This window comes from Trichomycterus rosablanca, chromosome 18 (assembly GCF_030014385.1).
Source record: "Trichomycterus rosablanca isolate fTriRos1 chromosome 18, fTriRos1.hap1, whole genome shotgun sequence".
In the NCBI taxonomy this organism is placed as follows: domain Eukaryota; kingdom Metazoa; phylum Chordata; class Actinopteri; order Siluriformes; family Trichomycteridae; genus Trichomycterus; species Trichomycterus rosablanca.
In genome coordinates, this window is record NC_086005.1 from 2,463,239 (window position 1) to 2,485,556 (window position 22,318).

Genomic DNA, 22,318 nt, shown 5'->3' on the forward strand with positions numbered 1-22,318 from the left:
TTTAGACGGAAACACTTCTGAAGATGATCTGTTCCTTCTGCCAACTTCCTTCTTTACCTACCAGGCTTCTAAGATTCAGCCGGAGCTCCTTATGCCTGGTTCACACTACACCATTTTTGCCCTGATTTTCGCTCGTTGACTGGTCGGCGCTAGATTTGCCGGCTCGGGAGCAACTCGGCATTTGCTGGGCGATCGAAACTTGGCTCTCAATCGCTGTGTGTGAACTACTCAACAACTCGATCCCAGCGGCTCACTGAGCAGTCACCGAGCGCTCGGCGACCGAAGTGAGATTTCTAGCATGTCAGATATCTGGATATGAGTCGGCCGACTGGCAGTGAGTGCTATGTTAAACAGCCAATGAGAACGCAAGATACGGTGTGAGGGGAAACGCAGGGGAGGAGTGTAAACAGGTGGGACAGGGGTGTAATATAGTTTATATCAGAATACATCAGCACACACACAAGTTTTACAGTATTTCTGACCTTATCGTTCTCTACAAAACACCCACGCTGCATTGCAAAAAATATTTATTAACCTTTACATTTTCAGCATTTAGCAGACGCTTTTATCCAAAGCGACTTACACAATGAGCAATTGAGGGTCTTGCTCAGGGACCCAACAGTGGCAACTTGGTGGTGGCGGGCTTGAACCGGGAACCTTCTGTTTACTAGTCCAGTACCTTAACCACTGAGCTATCACTGGCCCCACTCACTTAACCTCCAACTCACTACAGAACAGACTGCTGGTCGCGTTTCCAAATCCACTCAGATTCATTTATTTTTACTCCTTGATCTTACGCTGCACATCAGCACACAAACTTTGATCGCTCGCTACTTGTTGACGTGCATTTTTGGACGCGGTATCATTAAACCCCTCGTCACTTCTCGTGTTTGTTTTCGTGACAGAATGTAGTTTGGGAGACCAGAGAAGCTCGCCTGCGATTTCAGTTGGTGATAGATGGTGTAGTGTGTGACCCCCTATCACCGATCAGTGTAGTGTGAAATACACTCCGACTTGAAAGACTCCCGATTACAAGAGATCCAGTCGTGTAGTGTGAACTGTATAGCGGTCTGACGACTTGGAAAGTTGTGTAGTGTGAACTCTGCATTACAGTCCTGAATATTCGGGTCTTTTGGTTTTAATTCCGGCTGTTCTGGGTTGAGTAACGCTGCGCTAATCTGGGTGATTAACACAAGTCTTAAAAAGGTCGAATTATATTTTTTTGCATTTTTAAGAGCAGCGCCACTTCGTTCCCTTCTGAAATGAAAACTGCCAACATGAGTGCGTTTGTCATTTTGTTTGTTTGTGTGTTTGCTTGTTTTTTGTCTGATTTTCCCAGTGTTCCACTAAATTGATGAGGTGATTAATGAAGATCATTCCACTTTCTAAAAGAGACGTAATTAAAAATAAATAGTGCCAATATATGAATGTAAATAATAATAATAAAAAAAAAAAAACAGATGCGTCCGAGACCTGGTTGGTTTTTCCTGCAAGTAAACAAACAAGAAACAGCGGAAACTGTTCAAATATGCATGATTTTATTACTTTGTAATTTTGATAAATGATTGTTTGGATTGTTTACTTTTATTTCCGATTTCACCAGTATATTCCGTAACATGTACAGTATATATATACAGATATATACAGTCAGTCAGAACACTGTGGACACCTGAACAGGACTGTAAACCATTCACATCCAGTGAGCTACACGATTATCATTCAACGATACGCTGGTGACGCAACAAGCAAAAAATATTGTAGGAAATTTGTACCGAAACCAAACGAGAAACCTTCATGTGAGCAAACGAACCCTTTTCTTTCTTTCTTTCTTTTCTTGGTCATTTCGAGTGGACGTTGTTCTCAGTACGGTGTGTGAATAGTGTGTGAGGTGCATCTTTGTGATAAAAAAAATATAATAATAATAATCACCTGCATTTTAAGGTGTGGTCGAAAGAAGCAGAAAAATGAAGACCACGCCCACTTTCTTCCTCGCCTTCTTCATCTCCTCCTCCTCCTGCTCATCCTCCTCTTCAGCTCTGATCATGTGCGACCATCCTGCGCTAAGGGCTTCAGGCTTGACTTTACACGATGTCCACTAAACAGAAACCAACGGATATTTAAAACAAACGATAAAAGAACAACAATCAATAATGATGATAATAAATAATAAATTATGCAAACGTCTTCCTGAGCCTCTTGTTTTCTGCATGTCAGATGGGTGGTGAGGTTTATTACACTATATACTATATATACTATACATCCTTTGAACGAATAAAAGGACAATAGTATTGGGACACTCCTTGACACTTTGTAACAGGTGTAATAAATCAATTACATAAAGGAAATCATAAGGGAAGGACCTTTCCTGTCTCTGCATTACCTCTGCAGGTTTATAAAGACATGAAGAAAATCTTAGTCTAAAGAAACTCCAGAGTCCTGCACCTCAGCCCCACTAAACAGCTTTGGGATGAACTGGAACATTTGCCCACCACAAAAGTGCAACAGACTATTAAAGGTTCATATCATCAACATATTCATCAACAAAGGTGTTGATGCTGATCACAACACATCCTAGCTGTAAATGTAAGAATAATATCATCATCTGTGTCAAGGGGATCCAAAAAAAATGTTAAACACAAGGGGGTCTGAGAGAAACAAGGAAAAAAAGGAGGAAAATAAAAGGCAAATGTTGGCCATGACAAAAAAATAATCAGGATGGTAGCCAGACCGAGCTGCTCTCGCTGGTGCAGGGCCTTGTGACTGTCATGAGTAGTGATAAACAACACCATGAGGAGGGGAAAAACCCTGCCAAAAACTAGCTAAAGTTCAGCTTTCATGGCCAATCATCTCTTCATTTAGTAAAAGCTAAAAGCTTGTGTGTGCAAACTTAATATGATCAGCAAATATTGTACAAACTGATTTACTGTGACTTTAAAGAAATGGCATCAAGTACATTTGCGGCGTTGGCTGGAAATATCTGAAGACGATATTTAAGAATGGTTCGAACCTAAATGATCTTTTTATCAATTTGAAATTTGATGACTGTTGCCAGTCAGGGTGCTTTCTGTGTGTAGTTTGCAGGTTCTCCCCATATCCAAATGGGTTTCCTCAGGATGCTCTGATCCAAAGACATACAGTCAGGTCCAGTGGAGCTGCTAAATTTTGTTCTCTCTCTCTCTGTGTGTGTGTGTGTGTGTGTGTGTGTGTGTGTGTGTGTGCCCTGTGATGGACTGGCAACCTATTCGGGGTGTTTCCTGCCAATGCCCAATGACCCACTGCGATCCTGACCAGAATAAAGCAGTGGTAAAAACTCCACTCTGTTGATCCTAACGCAGCAGCGCCATCTGCTGGTAAACTGAAGGATTCTCCGTTAATGATGGCCAAGTGTTTAACTTAAAACTAACTGACCCAAAAAAATAAATAAATGTACATGTTGTGTGGTTTTAGGCAGCATGTGGAATGTAGAACAGAAATATGAATATAAATATCAAGACTAAAACTAGTCCTGAACTCATTTGGGCACCAGATTTTTCTCTCAGAATCTCCAGCGCCGCAGTCACCTTTCAGAAATCAATTTTACATTATTAACCAACATTTTTAATCAAACAGTGGCTTCCTAGAATGTTATGGGTTAATAGATTAATCGTTAAATCCTTATATAGAACAGACAGTGCACAAAACTAAAGTATTTTGGCCATTTAGCAGTGTTTAGCGTATTACGAAGTCCAAATAGCAACCTGGAACTCGTTGTAGTGCACTTTGTAGGGCGTAGGGACTAGGGAGTAACTGTTAATTGTAAACACAGCCACTATCTCCATAGCTCCCCACTACAGTGCAAGGTCTAGGGCTCGTCGTTCATCACGTGACTGTTGTTGCTATGGAGATGTAGGTAGTATCTGATGCACAGCGGCGCAGTTAGAGGACGGATGTGGATCAAAGCCGCGATTATTACAGAAAAGTCATTAAAATAAACAAAATTAATTGCAGTATTGGTGAGTAGAAGATGTTTCTAGTCTTATAATGTTACAAATGTGCAATTTAAGGTGATTTGTTTGATGAAATGTGCAGTTTTAAGACGATAATGGATGCTAATGTCCATTTTATCAGCTCCACATACCATATAGCACTTTGTAGTTCTACAATTACTGACTGTTAACCTGCTTTCACCCTGTTCTTCAATGGTCAGGACCACCACAGAGCAGGTATTATTTAGGTGCTGGATGATTCTCAGCACTGCAGTGACACTGACATGGTGGTGGTGTGTTAGTGTGTGTTGTGCTGGTATGAGTGGATCAGACACAGCAGCGCTGCTGGAGTTTTTAAACACCGTGTCCACTCACTGTCCACTCTATTAGACACTCCTACAAGTCGGTCCACCTTGTAGATGTAAAGTCAGAGACGATCGCTCATCTATTGCTGCTGTTTGAGTCGCTCATCTTCTAGACCTTCATCAGTGGTCACAGGACGCTGCCCACGGGGCGCTGTTGGCTGGATATTTTTGGTTGGTGGATGATTCTCAGTCCAGCAGTGACAGTGAGGTGTTTAAAAACTCCAGCAGCGCTGCTGTGTCTGATCCACTCATACCAGCACAACACACACTAACACACCACCACCATGTCAGTGTCACTGCAGTGCTGAGAATGATCCACCACCTAAATAATACCTGCTCTGTGGTGGTCCTGTGGGGGTCCTGACCATTGAAGAACAGGGTGAAAGGGGGCTAACAAAGCATGCAGAGAAACAGATGGACTACAGTCAGTAACTGTATATGGTATGTGGAGCTGATAAAATGGACAGTGAGTGTAGAAACAAGGAGGTGGTTTTAATGTTATGGCTGATCAGTGTATATATACAGTATATATATATATATATATATATATATATACGTATATATACTGTATGTATGTACAAATCCTTCATTCTGTTGGTTTCTCCTGCAGGTGAACGTTGATCTGCTCTGGTTCCTGTGAGACAGCACAATGCAGTTTAATCCACACATCAGCAAGAACAGGATCATTTACACTTTCCCCAAGGTACCCAGTCAGAATTACCAGTCTGCTCCAGTGCACCCGTCTGCGTGCACACATGTAAATAACATTTCATACCTAAACTAATGATTCATACAGGTTGTTTTAGCATTGTGAGCAGTTGTATGTGTGTGCACATGTACTGACAGTAAATGATAAAGGAATGGAGGTAAACGTTGAGACTGTTTGGTGTGTTTGGTGTGTTGCAGTGTTATGACCCACAGGCGTGTCTGCAGATGAAGGACGACTGGAGCACCAGAGCTAAACTGGCTTTTAAAGACCGAGCTGCCAGACAGCAGGGGTGAGAGTCTCACGTTCACTGTGTTGATTTAACTGATTGTGTGTTTATTCTGCTGGATGCTGCTTCACAGGAAACAGTATGTTCTGTGTGGGTCACTTCCTGTAAAGGGTGGCACAGTGGTACAGTGGTAAATCCTCAGTGGTGCTATCGGCCAGTCAGGCTTGTACATAAACACATGATAGATAGATAGATAGATAGATAGATAGATAGATAGATAGATAGATAGATAGATAGATAGATAGATAGATAGATAGATAGATAGATAGATAGATAGATAGATAGATAGATAGATAGATAGATAGATAGATAGATAGATAGATAGACAGACAGACAGACAGACAGACAGACAGACAGACGATAAATAGATAGATAGATAGATAGATAGATAGATAGATAGATGATAGATAGATAGATAGATAGATAGATAGATAGATAGATAGATAGATAGATAGATGATAGACAGACAGACAGACAGACAGACGATAAATAGATAGATAGATAGATAGATAGATAGATAGATAGATAGATAGATAGATAGATAGATAGATAGATAGATAGACAGACAGATCTATCTGTCTGTCTGTCTGTCTGTCTGTCTGTCTGTTTATCTATCTGTACGTCTGTTTATCTATCTATGTCTGTCTGTTTATTTATCTGTCTGTCTGTCTGTTTATTTGTCTGTCTGTTTATCTGTGTCTGTTTATCTATCTGTCTGTCTGTCTATCTATCTATTTGCCTGTCTATCATCTGTCTGTCTATCTGTCTGTCTGTCTGTCCGCCTGTCTATCTATCTGTCTGCCTGTCTGCCTGTCTGTCTATCTGTCTGTCTTTTCGCCTGTCTATCTGTCTGTCTGTCCGCCTGTCTATCCATCTGTCTGTCTATTCGCCTGTCTATCTGTCTGTCTATCTGTCTGTCTGTCTGTTTGCCTGTCTATCTGTCTGTCTGTCTGTCTGTCTGTCTATCTGTCTGTCTGTCTGTCTGTCTGTCTATCATCTATCTATCTATCCATCTGTCTATTTATCTATCTATTTATCTATCTGTCTGTCTGTCTGTCTGTCTGTCTGTCTTTCTGTCTGTCTATCTATCTATCTGTCCATCTGTCTCTGTCATGTCAGGTGTGTGTTACTGCACTGTACCCACTGATTCTAGGGGAAGCTGCACCCACTGCGACCCTGACCTGGAAAATGTGACGTTCTTTAAAATGACTTATTTTTCTCCACTGTTTCAGACTGGACAGATTAAAGATGTCGAAGGCAGTGGTGGTCGGGGACCTTAATGTGGGCAAGACGTGTTTAATCAACAGGTACAGACACATGAACATGAGCACAAATTCCCACAGACATACTTAAAAAGTTGCTCATGGTCAGGCGTCCAAATGCTTTTGACCATGCTGTGTATGTGTGGCGTGTCGGTGACGTTCTCGGTTCTTTAGGTTCTGTAAAGACGCCTTCGATCGGGACTACAAGGCCACCATCGGGGTCGACTTTGAAATCGAGAGGTTTGACATCTCCGGGTTTCCGTTCTCTCTTCAGATGTGAGTGTTTCACTTCATCATCATCTTCATCCATCCAGTAAATATTCATAAATAAATAAATATTACGAGTCCGGCGTTTAGAATCAGCTTTGTTTACTGTTATTTCTCCTGTAGTTGGGACACCGCCGGTCAGGAGAAGTTTAAATGCATCGCATCAGCTTATTACAGAGGAGCTCAGGGTACGAGATTCATCTCACGTCCACAAACTTTATCCACCTACACCAGAGATTCTCATCGCTCCTGTGTTTTTATTATTTATTTTTAATAGTGATCGTCACAGTGTTCGACATGGCTGATATTCAGACGCTGGAGCACACGAGGTGAGAATCATCACACTGCCAAAAGTATGTGGACACCCCTTCTAATGACTGGGTTCATGTTTCAGACACATTTATAGGTTCATTCATTCATTCAGTCATCATGTGTTTAACCACTGCTTTGTCCTGGTCAGGGTTGTTGTGGGTCCTGGTGCAGTACACTATATGACCAAAAGTATGTGGACACCCCTTCTAATGACTGAGGTCAGGTTTCAGACACATTTATAGGTGCTAATAGATGAATAAAATCATTTATTCATTCAGTCATCGTCTGTTTAACTACAGCTTTGTCCTGGTCAGGGTTGCTGTGGGTCCTGGTGCAGTACACTATATGACCAAAAGTATTTGGACACCTGACCATGACCTTGTTTGAAAAACAAATGCAATTTTTTCTATTTATTTATGTATTTTCTTACCTTATTTCTCAATACTGTGTGCCTTGCGCCCATTGAAAAGCTGGGATAGGCTCCAGCACCCCCCGCGACCCTAATTGGATAAGCGGTTAAGACAGTGAGTGAGTGTTGTGGATCCCTGATTGCATTCGAGGAGGGTATATTGCTGCTCACGTGCCCTCCGACCCCTTCTTTACGTCCGTGCCTCGCTCTGCTAAGCAGGGTCCTTGAACAGCGTATGAAGACCCCACTCACATAGTCCGGTCATCCCGCCCTAGCAGACACGGTGGCCAATTAGTGTCCACCGGAATATCCTCTGAGAAGGCTTCTCACCAGACTTTAAAGTGTGTCTGTGGGAATTTGTGCCCAGCATTTGTATGACGTTCCAGTTCATCCCAGAGCTGTTGAGTGGGGTTTGGGTCAGGACTTATTACGTCAAACTGAGCTTTTCTTCATGTTCTTATAGATCTTGCTTTGTGCACAGGGGCACAGTCATGCTGGAACAGCAAAGGGCCTTCCCTCAACTGTTGAAAGCATACACTTTCCCATATATAATTGATTAATTACACTTGTTAGTAACGGTTGTTGCTGTAATTAGAAGGCGTGTCTCAATATGTTTGTCCATATAGTGCAGCACCGCTGGAGATTCAACTCTGTGCCACTTACCGCTGAGTTTTCGGGTACTTTATCTGATAAAGTGTGCTGAGAATAATGGGAGTGGTGTTTTCCAACAGGCAGTGGCTGAACGAGGCTCTGATGGAGAACGAGCCAAACTCCTGCTTCATATTTCTGGTCGGCACTAAAAGAGACCTGCTGGTGAGAAACCCTGATCTGATCTGTTCCTCTCGGTGTGTGAATATAATAATATATGAATATAATGATGATTATATCAGTGTAACGCTCGATGATTACAGTCTCAGGAGGAGCGACAGCGCACAGAGAGGGACGCGGTGAAGATGGCATCTGAGATGAACGCCGAATTCTGGTCCGTCTCCTCCAAAACAGGTACACACAGCTACGGATCTCATGACCTTCTAAAGAGCTTTTAACCAAATGAGTGTAACTAGGGCGGGACGGTGGCTCGGTGGGTAGCACTGTCGCCTAGAAGGTCCTGGGTTCGATTCCCAGGTAGAGCGGTCCGTGTTCTTTCTGTGTGGAGTTTGCATGTTCTCCCCGTGTCCGTGTGGGGTTTCCTTCGGGAACTCCGGTTTCCTCCTACAGTCCAAAAACATGCAAGTGAGGTGAATTGGAGATATTAAATTGTCCATGACTGTGTTTAACATTAAACTGATGAATCTTGTGTAACGAGTAGCTACCGTTCCTGCTCGTCGTTAACTTTGATCTCTGGGCGTGTGCGCTAGGTGAAAACGTGCAGCAGTTCTTCTTCCGTGTGGCATCGCTGGCGTTTGAGGACTCCATCCTGAAGGACGGTGAGCTCGGCTACAGCGCCGCACGGATAGGAAACGCAGACGTTCTCAGTAAGACTCTTTATCTTCTGATTGCTTGAATGGTCACGTTGAATAAAAGTCATTTTTAAAGGCTTTACTGCCACCTAGTGTCTGTATACTTCTACTGACACTAAAATGTGTCGTATTGGCCGCTCAGGTGGCGCAGCAGTAAAAACACACGCTGGAACCAGAGCTGGGATCTGGAATACATCGTATCAACTCTCAGCTCTGCCTGCCGGCTGGGCTGAGCAGCCACATGAACAATGATTGGCCTGTTAATCATATAGGGGTGGGGCATTAAGCCAGATAGGGTCTCCCTCTCTCATAACTGATGCAATTACGACCTCTGCTGGCTGATTGATGGCGCCTGCACAGAGATGAGAAAAGAGTGCTGTCAGGGTGTGTCTCTCCGTACACAGTGCTAAGCCGCACCGCACTCGTCACACGGCTGCTGTCCACGTGTCGGAGGGGGCATGGGTTAGCTCCGCTCTCCTCAATCAGAGCGGGGATCGACATTGGTGGACAGGAAGCATGATGCAATCGGGCAATTGGACGCAACAAAAGGGAGAAAATGCATTAAAAAAAAATATATATATATATACGTATACTGTATATATATATACAGTGTATCACAAAAGTGAGTACACCCCTCACATTTCTGCAAATATTTCATTATATCTTTTCATGGGACAACACTATAGACATGAAACTTGGATATAACTTAGAGTAGTCAGTGTACAGCTTGTATAGCAGTGTAGATTTACTGTCTTCTGAAAATAACTCAACACACAGCCATTAATGTCTAAATAGCTGCAACATAAGTGAGTACACCCCACAGTGAACATGTCCAAATTGTGCCCAAATGTTTCGTTGTCCCTCCCTGGTGTCATGTGTCAAGGTCCCAGGTGTAAATGGGGAGCAGGGCTGTTAAATTTGGTGTTTTGGGTACAATTCTCTCATACTGGCCACTGGATATTCAACATGGCACCTCATGGCAAAGAACTCTCTGAGGATGTGAGAAATAGAATTGTTGCTCTCCACAAAGATGGCCTGGGCTATAAGAAGATTGCTAACACCCTGAAACTGAGCTACAGCATGGTGGCCAAGGTCATACAGCGGTTTTCCAGGACAGGTTCCACTCGGAACAGGCTTCGCCAGGGTCGACCAAAGAAGTTGAGTCCACGTGTTCGGCGTCATATCCAGAGGTTGGCTTTAAAAAATAGACACATGAGTGCTGCCAGCATTGCTGCAGAGGTTGAAGACGTGGGAGGTCAGCCTGTCAGTGCTCAGACCATACGCCGCACACTGCATCAACTTGGTCTGCATGGTCGTCATCCCAGAAGGAAGCTGACGCACAAGAAAGCCAGCAAACAGTTTGCTGAAGACAAGCAGTCCAAGAACATGGATTACTGGAATGCCCTGTGGTCTGACGAGACCAAGATAAACTTGTTTGGCTCAGATGGTGTCCAGCATGTGTGGCGGCGCCCTGGTGAGAAGTACCAAGACAACTGTATCTTGCCTACAGTCAAGCATGGTGGTGGTAGCATCATGGTCTTGGGCTGCATGAGTGTTGCTGGCCCTGGGGAGCTGCGGTTCATTGAGGGAAACATGAATTCCAACATGTACTGTGACATTCTGAAACAGAGCATGATCCCCTCCCTTCGAAAACTGGGCCTCATGGCAGTTTTCCAACAGGATAACGACCCCAAACACAACCTCCAAGATGACAACTGCCTTGCTGAGGAAGCTGAAGGTAAAGGTGATGGACTAAACCCAATTGAGCACCTGTGGCGCATCCTCAAGTGGAAGGTGGAGGAGTTCAAGGTGTTTAACATCCACCAGCTCCGTGATGTCATCATGGAGGAGTGGAAGAGGATTCCAGTAGCAACCTGTGCAGCTCTGGTGAATTCCATGCCCAGGAGGGTTAAGGCAGTGATAATAATGGTGGTCACACAAAATATTGACACTTTGGGCACAATTTGGACATGTTCACTGTGGGGTGTACTCACTTATGTTGCCAGCTATTTAGACATTAATGGCTGTGTGTTGAGTTATTTTCAGAAGACAGTAAATCTACACTGCTATACAAGCTGTACACTGACTACTCTAAATTATATCCAAGTTTCATGTCTATAGTGTCGTCCCATGAAAAGATATAATAAAATATTTGCAGAAATGTGAGGGGTGTACTCACTTTTGTGATACACTGTATATATATATGAAGTGTCGTATTGTTTGAATATTTACTCTTTACTAGTATTGTGACGTGGTGTTTATATTTACAGAAGTTGAAAGAGTCCAGACAGAGGCTCAGGAGAAAGAGAAGTCGTGCTGCTGATCCAACATCAAAACAGGAACGGAGCAGAAATCTGGAAAAACGACCTTATATAACGAAGTGTTTCCTCACAGACACCTGAGGGCTGGATGTACTAAACTTTTGGTCCTCGTTTTAGGGCAAATTTTGGTCTGAGATGTTATTTATTTGGTTATGCGCCTGGTTAATGCGCCATGCAAGGGCTAAGATGAAAATTGCGTCCCTGTTTCTTATACATTTCCAAACTTGCGAGCAAAAAGTGCAAAAGTTCATGTCAAAAGAGCTGCACACTCTTATCTCCTTTTATCAGTTCCCCCTGGATGCCATTTACAGCAGTAGCTCTGTATGATCCTGGAATAATGTGTTTGTTTAATTAACACATTTATTTACACATGTACGATGAGCTACAGCTTTAGTTCATTAAATTGGTAGATGAAATTCAGAGGCACAGAGACGCTCCACTCTTTAAGTTTGTACATCAAGCCCCCGGTGCTCTTGAGTCAGTGTGTTTAAGATCAGCAGCTGCTGTATTCAGAAACATCCAGATGTTATCATGGTATTTTATGTGCTCAGTATTGTGCTTTGTTTAACTGCCTATATTATATAGAAATATTATGGGATGGGTGTGGAAGGTTCTGGTAAAGGATGGTGAACAGCTCACTGACCCTCCGTGCTCCAGCGTAAAGAACACGGCGGTTCTGAATCATCTGCAGCCTGGATTTTATTTTACTGAAGGTCAGAAGATTCGACTGTTCTGACCAATGATGATTATGAAATAGGTCAAAACTTCTGAATAGAAAACTAATAAAACTAATAAAATTCAGTATTTTTTAAACTTTGTGTGAGTCGGTTGTCGTTATATTTTTTAAATACAGTCTTATTATTTTGCACACAAGGACTTTTTCTGGTGCAGCCTGCATGTTGTTTTTATTTATTAAATTGGGATGAGACAGAATAATTAAAGATTGTTATACACCGATCAGCCATAACATTAAAACCACCTCCTTGTTTCTACTCTCACTGTCCATGTTATCAGCTCCACTTACCATATAGAAGCACTTTGTAGTTCTACAATTACTGACTGTAGACTGTTTTTCTGCATGCTTTGTTAGCCCCCTTTCATGCTGTTCTTCAATGGTCAGGACCACCACAGAGCAGGTATTATTTAGGTGGTGGATCATTCTCAGCACTGCAGTGACACTGACATGGTGGTGGTGTGTTAGTGTGTGTTGTGCTGGTATGAGTGGATCAGACACAGCAGCGCTGCTGGAGTTTTTAAACACCTCACTGTCACTGCTGGACTGAGAGTAGTCCACCAACCAAAAATATCCAGACAACAGCGCCCTGTGGGCAGCGTCCTGTGACCACTGATGAAGATCTAGAAGATGACCGACTCAAACAGCAGCAATAGATGAGCGATCGTCTCTGACTTTACATCTACAAGGTGGACCGACTAGGTAGGAGTGTCTAATAGAGTGGACAGTAAGTGGACACGGTGTTTAAAAACTCCAGCAGCGCTGCTGTGTCTGATCCACTCATACCAGCACAATACACACTAACACACCACCACCATGTCAGTGTCACTGCAGTGCTGAGAATGATCCACCACCTAAATAATACATGCTCTGTGGTGGTCCTGTGGGGGTCCTGACCATTGAAGAACAGGGTGAAAGGGGGCTAACAAAGCATGCAAAGAAACAGACGGACTACAGTCAGTAATTGTAGAACTACAAAGTGCTTCTATATGGTAAGTGGAGCTGATAAAATGGACAGTGAGAGTAGAAATAAGGAGGTGGTTTTAATGTTATGGCTGATAGGTGTATAACAGGCACTGTTATATATTGATATATAAAAGAACTGATATAAATCAAATTTTATAGAAGTATATAATTTATTCATGATCATAGAAAGTATACACAGAGCATCTCAAAAGTTCCATAAGTGGTTCCATGAACATGATAATAATACGTTTAATTGACTTCAATTGCCTCTCCAGTCATCAGATCTGAATCTAATAGAGTAACCTTAAACATGTGATTAACAGCTGGAATGTTCAGCTGCCTCAACTATGGGGTTCAGTGATGTCAATACGGACCAAAACGTTTTCCCTTATAAGATAGATAGATAGATAGATAGATAGATAGATAGATAGATAGATAGATAGATATCTTATAAGGGATTGGTCAAGTTTGGTGTTTCTAGGTCAGTGTGTTAAGCTTTGTTTGGACAGCTTTGCAGGGCAGTTGTAGCCTAGGTTAAGGTGCTGGACTAGTAATCGAAAGGTCGCTGGTTTAAGCCCCAACACTGCCAGATTGCTACTGTTGGGCCCTTAAGCAAGGCCCTTAAACCTCAATTGCTTAGACTGTGTACTGTCACAGTACTGAACATGTAAATGGATAAATGTACTGAACAGACATGTGGAGTGGCGTCACCGCTGCGGTCTGTCCTGCCGCCGGCCGCTAGATGGCGAGCGTGCGCATTTACCGCCGAGTATTTACCGCAGTCAGAAGAATGAGACAGTTGTTATTATGGGAAGTCTGAGTTTATAACACTGTAATATCTTATATCTGATTATAACTGAACCTTTCACACCTTTATAAACATGTGAGATGTGATTCACCACACAGCGAGGCCGCGCAGCTCGGTGAGAGTCATCAGTAAGTGATTAGATTTTAGATTTTTTGCAGTTAGAACTGTGCGAGCTCTGTCAGGCTGAAGTACAAATCACTCTGTACAGACTGCACAAGTGCACTACATACGGGTAACATGAAGAGAGTATGTAGCCTATGTAGTAGACTATGGAGTGTGTAGAGAGCAATTTGGAACTCAGTCATTGTGTTTTTGCTCTGCAACTTGTTTTCTTAGCGTTTTTATGATTTATTTACATTAATTATAGTTTTATATTCATATTTTATATTTATGACTAAGCCTGTCACAGTTATAACATTTTAGCTGGCAGTTTTATACATATTATACATATATATTTAGTATTAACGATTAACTTTTTGTTTTTATGCCTTATTTCTCTTCTGTATTTTGTTAATATAATGATGTAATATACTATAATATATAATATAATAAGTTACTGTATAACTTAATGCAATATAATACATTGTAACGTATTATAATATACTATTAAGTAATATAATATACAGTTTTGTGCAAAAGTTTGAACAGCCTTTGTAAAATTTTACAGTAAAAATATATACTGTATGTAATAAAATGAAATAAACACACCCTCCGCAGGTAATGCATTTCTGCAGATTTGCATGCACAGTTCTGTTTGCAGAATGTATTATATTGAGAAAAATAAAACACAATATTAAATGTGCAAAAACTCTGAACATATGGCTTTTTTTTTTTAATAAATATGTTAAATTCAGAAAATAAACAGTATTTTTGCATTAAAATGTGCAGATGTTTGTTACCTGTATAAATACCTGAAAAATCAACATAGCTGGAAGTTTTAGAAGTGTTTTAGATGACAAACCATCAAAGATTTCCTCTGATAAAACCACTCACTCAGCCACACGATTACGTGTTAATGCAGTGTGTTAATGACGTTGTGTGTATGAACTGTGTTTGTAGATCAGTGCAGACTGCAGTCAGAGTCGAAGCCTGATTTTAGTGTGAACTGCAGCAGACATGACGGTCACAACCAAGACCAAGAGCTACAAACTGGTGGTCCATAAGAAGGGCTTTGGAGGAAGTGGTGAGTGTGCAGTGGCAAGTCGAAGGGTATTCCAGTTTTGATCTTTCATCTGTGCACATGTACACATGTACACAAAGTAGTAGATCTCAGGTAGGCCTCAGCAGCAAGTTACATAGTTTAATAAGTAATAGTACACACTATAAAAATTCACATTATACAAACAAGTACCTGCATAATCACAACAACAACAGGACCTGGGTACATATGGAGGTGTTGTTTCGGTATACACAGTATATACGGTATTATCTTTGTACTACAGTGCAAAGATAAAAATACATGTGCATGAAAGGAAGCTAAAATCAAGAAGTAAATAAAACCACCTTTAAAAGCAAAATTTGTCCCGATGCAGCTTCTAGTTTACAATTTCGTCTCCCTCAGATGATGAGCTGATGATGAACCCGAAGGTGTTTCCTCAGGTGAAACTGGGGGACATTGTGGAGATCGCACACCCAAACGATGAGTACAGGTGAGACAAGTTTTATGACCCCATCACAACACTCTGAAACGCTTTGCAACTTTGACTTTGACTCCTCTGTGACTCCACATAGAGTCTCCACAGACTTTCGGGGTCCAAGGTTGGGAGACTGGGCTGTACAGTGTTGTGTTTGTTTGTTTATTTATTAGGATTTTAACGTCATGTTCTACACCCTTGGTCACACTCATGACAGGAACAGTAGCCACTCATTACACAAAGTTCATCAGTTCACAAGGTTACATCAAACACAGTCATGGACAATTTAATGTCCCCAATTAACGGAACATCCGGAGTAAACCCACGCAGACACGGGGAGAACATGCAAACTCCACACAGAAAGGACCCGGACCGCCCCACCTGGGGATCGAACCCAGGACCTTCATGCTGTGAGGCGACAGTGCTACCCACTTAGCCACCGTGCCGCCCCTGTACACCAAAACACTACCATGAACAAAAGTATTGGGACACCTTTTTAAATGATTGAATTCACATAATTCAGCCACAGCAGTTGCTAACATGTGTAATAAATCAGTGATATGAAGAAAAATATACTAATATATAATTTGCAGCAACAGTTTAGGGAAGGTCCCTGTTCCCTTCCCTGTTCCACAAAGCAAGCTCTATAAAAACACAAAGAAAAGCTCGATTAAAGAAACTCCAGTGGCCTCTGAACAGATTTGGAATGAACTGAGACCCTAACTAAGACTTTTCTGACTGTATGGGCACAAACTCCCACAGACATACTCCAAAGTCTTCTGAGAATCTTCTCAAAAGAGCGACTGTTGTTAATGTTGAAAAGATCACATAGTTGTCACTCTATTGTAATACTTTTATTCCATTAAGTTCATGGTCAGGTGTCCAGATACTTTTGGCCATACAGTGTATGTGTGACGACTGGAGAAGCCTGTGTGCCGCCATGTTTTCACGAATGTTTAAACATAAATAAAGCACAATTTTGCGCCCAGTACTGACGAGTATCTCTGATTTCTGTGCTCTGTTTGCAGTCCTTTACTTCTGCAGGTGAAAAGTCTGAAAGACGATTTACAAAAAGGTAAAGCAACACCACACACACGTGACTTCACACCCTTTCTGTCCTCTCGTTTGGAAGTTGAACGGTTCTGCGAATAAATGTCGACATTTTCCAGAACACGTCACCACAAAAACAGACCCGTGTCCACATATTTTTGGTAGCTATGGCCAAAAAAAAGTTGTGGACACATCCTCAAATTTGTCCCATTCTGGCCACCAGCCACCAGGTTCTTCTTTTCACCAGAAAGAGGTCGATTCCTACATAGGGTCATAACACACACCGAGAAACATGCCAGACTGAAGCAGGTGGCGCTGTTGCACAGTCATCAACACAATACACCATGTAGCCTTTCTTTTTTCTGGCATGGGACCACAGCCCCACTCAGCAGCTCTGGAATGAACCGGAACAGCCAGGTGTCCAAATGCTTTTGGTCATGTAGCACCTCCACGCTAGATGTTTCAGGCTAATCCTGACTTTATGTCCTCTTTTAGAGACGATCAGCGTGGATCAGACTGTCGCTCAGGCCTTCAAGCTCCGAGCCTATCAGGACGTCATCATAAACATCGTCGATCCCAAGGTGCTGGAATCTTTACTTTTAACTACTTTTGATCTGCTTATGTGTTTTCACTGGATTAACATGAGACCTTTTTTTAAACTGGACTCGTGTCTGTGTGTTAGGACGTGACTCTGGATCTTGTGGACCTGACCTTTAAGGATCAGTACATCGGCCGGGGTGACATGTGGAGACTCAAAAAGAGTCTGGTGAGTCACGACTGTTCTTCACCACTATTTCATCATTATTCTATATAATTTATTCTTATTTGGAAATAATCAAGGACTTTCTTTAATGGCACTTTACGGGGTGTAAAGAGTCGTTACATACGACGTGACTCCTTCTGTAGTCTGATTAACATCCAAGTGATTCACTGATGATTCACTCATAAATGATTCCTCTTTTTTATTATTACATTTTTTGCATTTTGTCCCTAATTTTCCTCCCAATCTTGTCGTATCCAGTGACCTGATTGCATTACGTGTCCTCTCTACTGATACTAACCTCCGCTCGCGACTGAGGAGAGCCGCGATTAACGGACACGCCGACCGCATCAATCACCTGTACGAGTTCATATGCGGATCAGCCCCGATCCCATTATTCCCTGTCTCCGTTCAGACGGCGTCAATCAGCCAGCAGAGGCCGTAGCGAACGAGCCAATTGTTGTTCTTGTAGGTCGCCCAGCCTGCCGGTAGCAGAGCTGAGATTCGAACCGACGAGTTCGAGATGTCCGCTCTGGTGTGCTACAGCAGCGGTCCCCAACCTTTTTTGCACCACGGACCGGTTTCATATAAGATAAAATTTCACGGACTGGCGGCGGAGGGAGGATTTAATAATATTGCTCACAAACGGTGTAACATGAGCTTTTTTCGCTGCAACAAGATGCTGCTCCCACCTAGGGGTGACATGAGACAATAACCTAACTTCTCTAATTATTTATTCTTTTTGTGCGGCCCGGTTATAAACAGCCTACGGACTGGTACTGGTCCGCGGCCCGTGGTTGGGGACCACTGTGCTAGCGTGTTTTACCCTGAGCGCCCTTCATGATTCCTCTTTAATGATTCATTACTGAACCCCATCTAGCCCTTCGCGCACACTCATAATCTCTCGCAGATTATTACAACATACAGTACGTACAAACGCTCTCTGAAGTAATTGGATACGACTAGATTAGGGGAGAAAATCGGGGGGTGGGGATCGGAGAAAAAGCACAGAGACGGGGGATAACCACTGATAATCACGGATCTGGATCTGCCTAGATGTTTTGTTTGGCATCTTGCTAATGTTCTCGTCCTCTGTAGGTCAGCACATGCGCGTATGTTACCCAGAAAGTGGAATTTGCCGGAATCAGGTAACTCACTGTACTCGTACTGGGTTCTGAACACACAGCCTTCTGATAACCGCTAATGTGTGTGTCTTTCTGTCTCCTTTCACTTGCAGGGCTCAGGTGAGTGAGCTCTGGGTGAAGGGTGAGAAGGTCACGTGTGGCTACATCAGCGAGGACACGCGGGTGAGACTCTGATCTTTATGTGGATTATACTGTACGTGAGGCGGTTCAGGTGTGATGAGTTTGCTCTGTCGGCAGGTGGTGTTCAGATCCAGTTCAGCGATGGTCTACATCTTCATTCAGATGAGCTGTGAAATGTGGGACTTTGATATCTATGGTAAGTGTCTTTAGTACAGATCATTAGATGGTGCCACCAACGTGGAACGGGTTCCGTTCCAGTTTCAGGACCTAATTTTGAACCTTTCAGCTCAGTGACACTGAAAATAAAGAGGCTCCAAACCTGGAATGTTAGTTTCCAACTGGAAACAAAGAATAGTTGACATTCGTTGATCTGGGCCTGTTTTTTGGACGTAACAGCAGTACAAATGCTCACAGGTAATCTACACCCGCTTGTTACTGCTGTTTACTTCTGTTGTGCGCTGTACAGCTCCCGCCGTTGGTGAAGCATCCTTGGATCCAATAAAAACTGGTCACTGAATATCACCATGAACCATATCAAGGAACTTCTATGGTTTGGTAGTTCTAAAATGTATATTCTATTATTAAATAGTTTGTAGTTCTATGGTTTATATTTTATATATACATTTTGTACTTCTATAACATATCACTTCTATACAGTATATATATTGTACTTATATTGTTCATATTCTATATAGGGCAGTGGGGTTCAACAAGGATACCACTGTGTACCAAACTGCTATTGATGAAATCACTCTAAGGGCGCGTTCACATGAGAAGCGACAAAACCGCTTTTGCACCGACTGTGCCGTTGTTTCCTATTAAGTGTGGCGGTGCTCTAAGTTCACCTGATTAAACTTGACCCAGTTTGCCATTTCATTTCACCAAAGCTCCTCCAATAAGACGAACTGTTTAATATGAGGCGGTAAAAGCTTAACAAAACTTAACGTGACTTATTGTAGTAAAACAGCGAGTGAGGAATGTGATTAGTGGAGGAACTTATGAGCAGTAATAATGAAGAGAACTTTAGTGCTCCTGTCTCCTTTTAATACAATAAGTCACATTAAGCTTTATTTTTTTAACGATAAGCGTTTTAGACTCTGGGGGAAGCTGATTCTCACGATTTCTTAGAAGCTCGAGCTGTAATGCAGAAAATGTGGAGCTTTTAGACTGGATCTGATGCTTATTCCACACTAATGCAGATTCAGCTCAGATTCACACTTAGATGACGTTTTACTGCACCGATCAAGCCGAGCGCTGAACAAAGCAAAACGTTTCTCATGTGAATGCGCCCTAATAGTGTTACTGATCTGTCTGTTCATGTCCTGTGTGTGGTTGTTTGTAGGTGACCTCTACTTTGAAAAGGCAGTGAACGGTTTCCTCTCGGACCTGTTCGCCAAGTGGAAGGTCTGTGTCTGTCTCTTATTCTTAAACCACAGATTAAATAACGTTCCTTTTGTTGCTTTTTCTTTGTAAGCAGATCATTCTGAATTCATTAAGTATTACGACTCAGTGAGGGCCACTAATGTTGAGATCTGGGAATCCAGAGTTCGAATCTCAGCAGCTGGTTGGCTGTCTGCCTGGACATGATTGGCTAGTGTCCGACTTGGAGCCAGTGGGAGGTGCACTTCTCAGTTTGCTCTTCGCGGTGTTATCGGTTGGCAGGGCGTCTACACAGACATGATTGGCTACGTTTGTGGCAGGGCGGAGACCGAAGCCCTGTGATGAACTGGCAACCCTGACCAGGATAATATGGATGGATAATGGATGATAAAAATAAACAGAAAAAAACAAACAATAGAAGTTCAGTGTGTGTTTATGGAGCTGATTTTTTATTTCTCATTTCAGGAGAAACACTGCAGCCATGAGGTCACGGTGGTGTTGTTCTCACGCACCTTCTACGCTGCCAAAACGCTCGGTGAGCTTTAGATTCTTACAGGTAGATGATGTGGTACAGCTACAGGTAGATGACATGATCTTTATTCACTTTTCCTCCGCAGATGAGTTTCCTGAGAGCCAGAGAGGAGTGATCAGGCAGGATCACGAGGGACGCTTCTACGAGGACTTTTACAGGTCAGAGAGAACATACAAAACCACATCAGCTCCATTCTGTACCCCAGCAGTGCTCTTTCCAATGCATCCTAAACTAAGAGACGTGTTCATCAAATCCAAACGATCACAACGTGAACAGTTGTGAAAAATCCTGCTGGAACACTGTCCACAGTCAAGTGAGCTTTATATCATCATAGGTTGGAAGGCTGCAGAGCAAGAAAAAAGTGCCTGCTTTAAAGTATCCACTGGTTATTGTGCATCTCGGGAACTAGGGGTTTCCCTCTTGCACTCCAACCTGTTGGCACACAGCGATGTGAAGCTTGCTTGACTGCAAACAGTGTTGAACTGCTGTTGTCAGGTTCCAGTTACTTTTCATTCATGAAAGATCTGCTTTCTGGTCATTCTTGAATTGACCTTCATGCTTCATTATGGTCAGTTCTCTTATTGTAATTAAAAGTTGTAAGAAACGTCTAAGAAATGTAGAAAACTTGTGCGCCCTGCTACCAGTCGGCAGGGCAGCCCACTAGCAGGCATAATTGGCAGTGCCTGCAGCAGACAAAATTGGCCATTATAGTCTGCTGGGTGGGGAAAGACCGGACTAAAAATGTGTGGGGTCTTTTATGCTGTTCAAAAACCCTGGTTAGGAGCCCGAGGTGCCTGTACAGGAAGTGGAGGAGCCCGGAGATCAGTGCGTGACTCTCTGCACGCAAATACTGGCCTCATAGCGGAGTCTCCGACAGCGGAAGACAAGCAGAAGGCTACGCTGAATTAGGAGAAGAAAGGAGAAAATGCAGAAATAAAATAGCAATGTTCTGTTCTGTGGTACAGAGTGGTGGCGCAGAACGAGAGGAGAGATGAGTGGATGTCTCTGCTGGTCACCATTAAGAAGCTCTTCATCCAGTACCCAGTTCTGGTGCGCCTCAAAGGAGCAGGTACAACAAATACAGCCGTAAATATTGTTTTAGCTTAAATGTAAAGCATTCCAGTTTGTTTATTCGATGTTGATGCTTTGTGGTCGGCAGACGGTTTCCCGTGTGGACAGAACTCGACCGCCGCGCAGGGAAATTACCTCGAAGCTATCAACCTGTCGTTTAATGGTTTGTCCAGTGAAGAAATAGAATAAAACAATAAAACGTTTAATTTTTGTGGTGGTTTCGCTCGTCAGTGTTCGTTCTCAGCTTGGTTTCTGTTACAGTCTTTGATAAACACTACATCAACCGCAACTTTGACCGCACCGGTCAGATGTCGGTGGTGATAACACCGGGAGTTGGGGTGTTTGAGGTGGACCGGCTCCTCATGATCCTCACCAAGCAGCGCATGATCGACAATGGTAGGCCGTCGCTATGCTAAGTTTACACCTGCTCATTAATTCTATCAGTGGAATGTCCAGACTGAAAAAGGGTTTTCTCAGGAGATCTGGCAACCCGGTTTACCAGTGTGGTTCAAGTAGTGTCTGAACTGTCATTACATGAGTGAATATTTATTAATATTTGTTAATAATACACACCCGAATTCACCAGCACATGACCGTTAAAGATTGCAAGCTGCATCTCAAACTACAAAATACCAAACTGCATCGAATCGTAACGTTTAATGATGCAAACTTTGTATTTTTGAGTCTTTTAACTGATAACAAGGGTTATCTGATGTCTAATCAAAATTCAGAATTCGTTGATATCACAGAGATTCATTTCAAC

At 42.6% G+C, this 22,318-nt stretch overlaps 2 protein-coding genes across 9 annotated transcripts in view; both read left to right on the forward strand.

Moving 5' to 3' along the window:
* The first annotated feature begins 3,904 nt into the window (after window positions 1-3,904).
* Window positions 3,905-12,169, forward strand: rab36 (RAB36, member RAS oncogene family). 2 transcript variants are annotated; one of them, XM_063014149.1, is made up of 11 exons: window positions 3,905-3,992; window positions 4,941-5,087; window positions 5,237-5,328; window positions 6,558-6,632; window positions 6,762-6,863; window positions 6,978-7,042; window positions 7,132-7,183; window positions 8,307-8,388; window positions 8,487-8,577; window positions 8,934-9,050; window positions 11,306-12,169. In XM_063014149.1, the coding sequence occupies exons 2-11, from the start codon at window positions 4,980-4,982 to the stop codon at window positions 11,356-11,358; spliced, it is 837 nt and encodes a 278-aa protein (XP_062870219.1). In that variant the 5' UTR covers window positions 3,905-3,992; window positions 4,941-4,979; the 3' UTR covers window positions 11,359-12,169. The 2 variants fall into 2 exon arrangements, with proteins under 2 accessions (XP_062870219.1, XP_062870220.1); XM_063014150.1 differs by having other exon boundaries at window positions 4,941-5,033.
* Window positions 12,170-13,848: 1,679 nt separating this feature from the next.
* Window positions 13,849-22,318, forward strand: part of depdc5 (DEP domain containing 5, GATOR1 subcomplex subunit) — a 33,743-nt gene continuing 25,273 nt past the window's right edge. For all 7 annotated transcript variants that reach the window (XR_010015242.1, XM_063013974.1, XM_063013977.1 and 4 more), the window contains exons 1-15: window positions 13,849-13,991; window positions 14,923-15,046; window positions 15,425-15,512; window positions 16,526-16,572; window positions 17,043-17,128; window positions 17,230-17,313; window positions 18,406-18,455; window positions 18,545-18,614; window positions 18,690-18,768; window positions 19,915-19,976; window positions 20,418-20,487; window positions 20,570-20,642; window positions 21,450-21,553; window positions 21,644-21,718; window positions 21,817-21,951. Coding sequence is in view for 6 of the 7 variants with exons in the window: in XM_063013974.1 (XP_062870044.1) it covers window positions 14,980-15,046; window positions 15,425-15,512; window positions 16,526-16,572; window positions 17,043-17,128; window positions 17,230-17,313; window positions 18,406-18,455; window positions 18,545-18,614; window positions 18,690-18,768; window positions 19,915-19,976; window positions 20,418-20,487; window positions 20,570-20,642; window positions 21,450-21,553; window positions 21,644-21,718; window positions 21,817-21,951 (1,090 nt within the window). In the remaining variant the exon portion in view is untranslated. The remainder of the gene's footprint in view (window positions 13,992-14,922; window positions 15,047-15,424; window positions 15,513-16,525; window positions 16,573-17,042; window positions 17,129-17,229; window positions 17,314-18,405; window positions 18,456-18,544; window positions 18,615-18,689; window positions 18,769-19,914; window positions 19,977-20,417; window positions 20,488-20,569; window positions 20,643-21,449; window positions 21,554-21,643; window positions 21,719-21,816; window positions 21,952-22,318) is intronic.

Coding starts and splice junctions, on each gene's coding strand:
- rab36 (XM_063014149.1), top strand. CDS start 4,980: ATGCAGTTTAATCCACACATCAGCAAGAACAGGATCATTTACACTTTC. Junction 7,043..7,131: donor TTATTACAGAGGAGCTCAGG/GTACGAGATTCA, acceptor TATTTTTAATAG/TGATCGTCACAGTGTTCGAC. Junction 8,578..8,933: donor GTCCGTCTCCTCCAAAACAG/GTACACACAGCT, acceptor CGTGTGCGCTAG/GTGAAAACGTGCAGCAGTTC.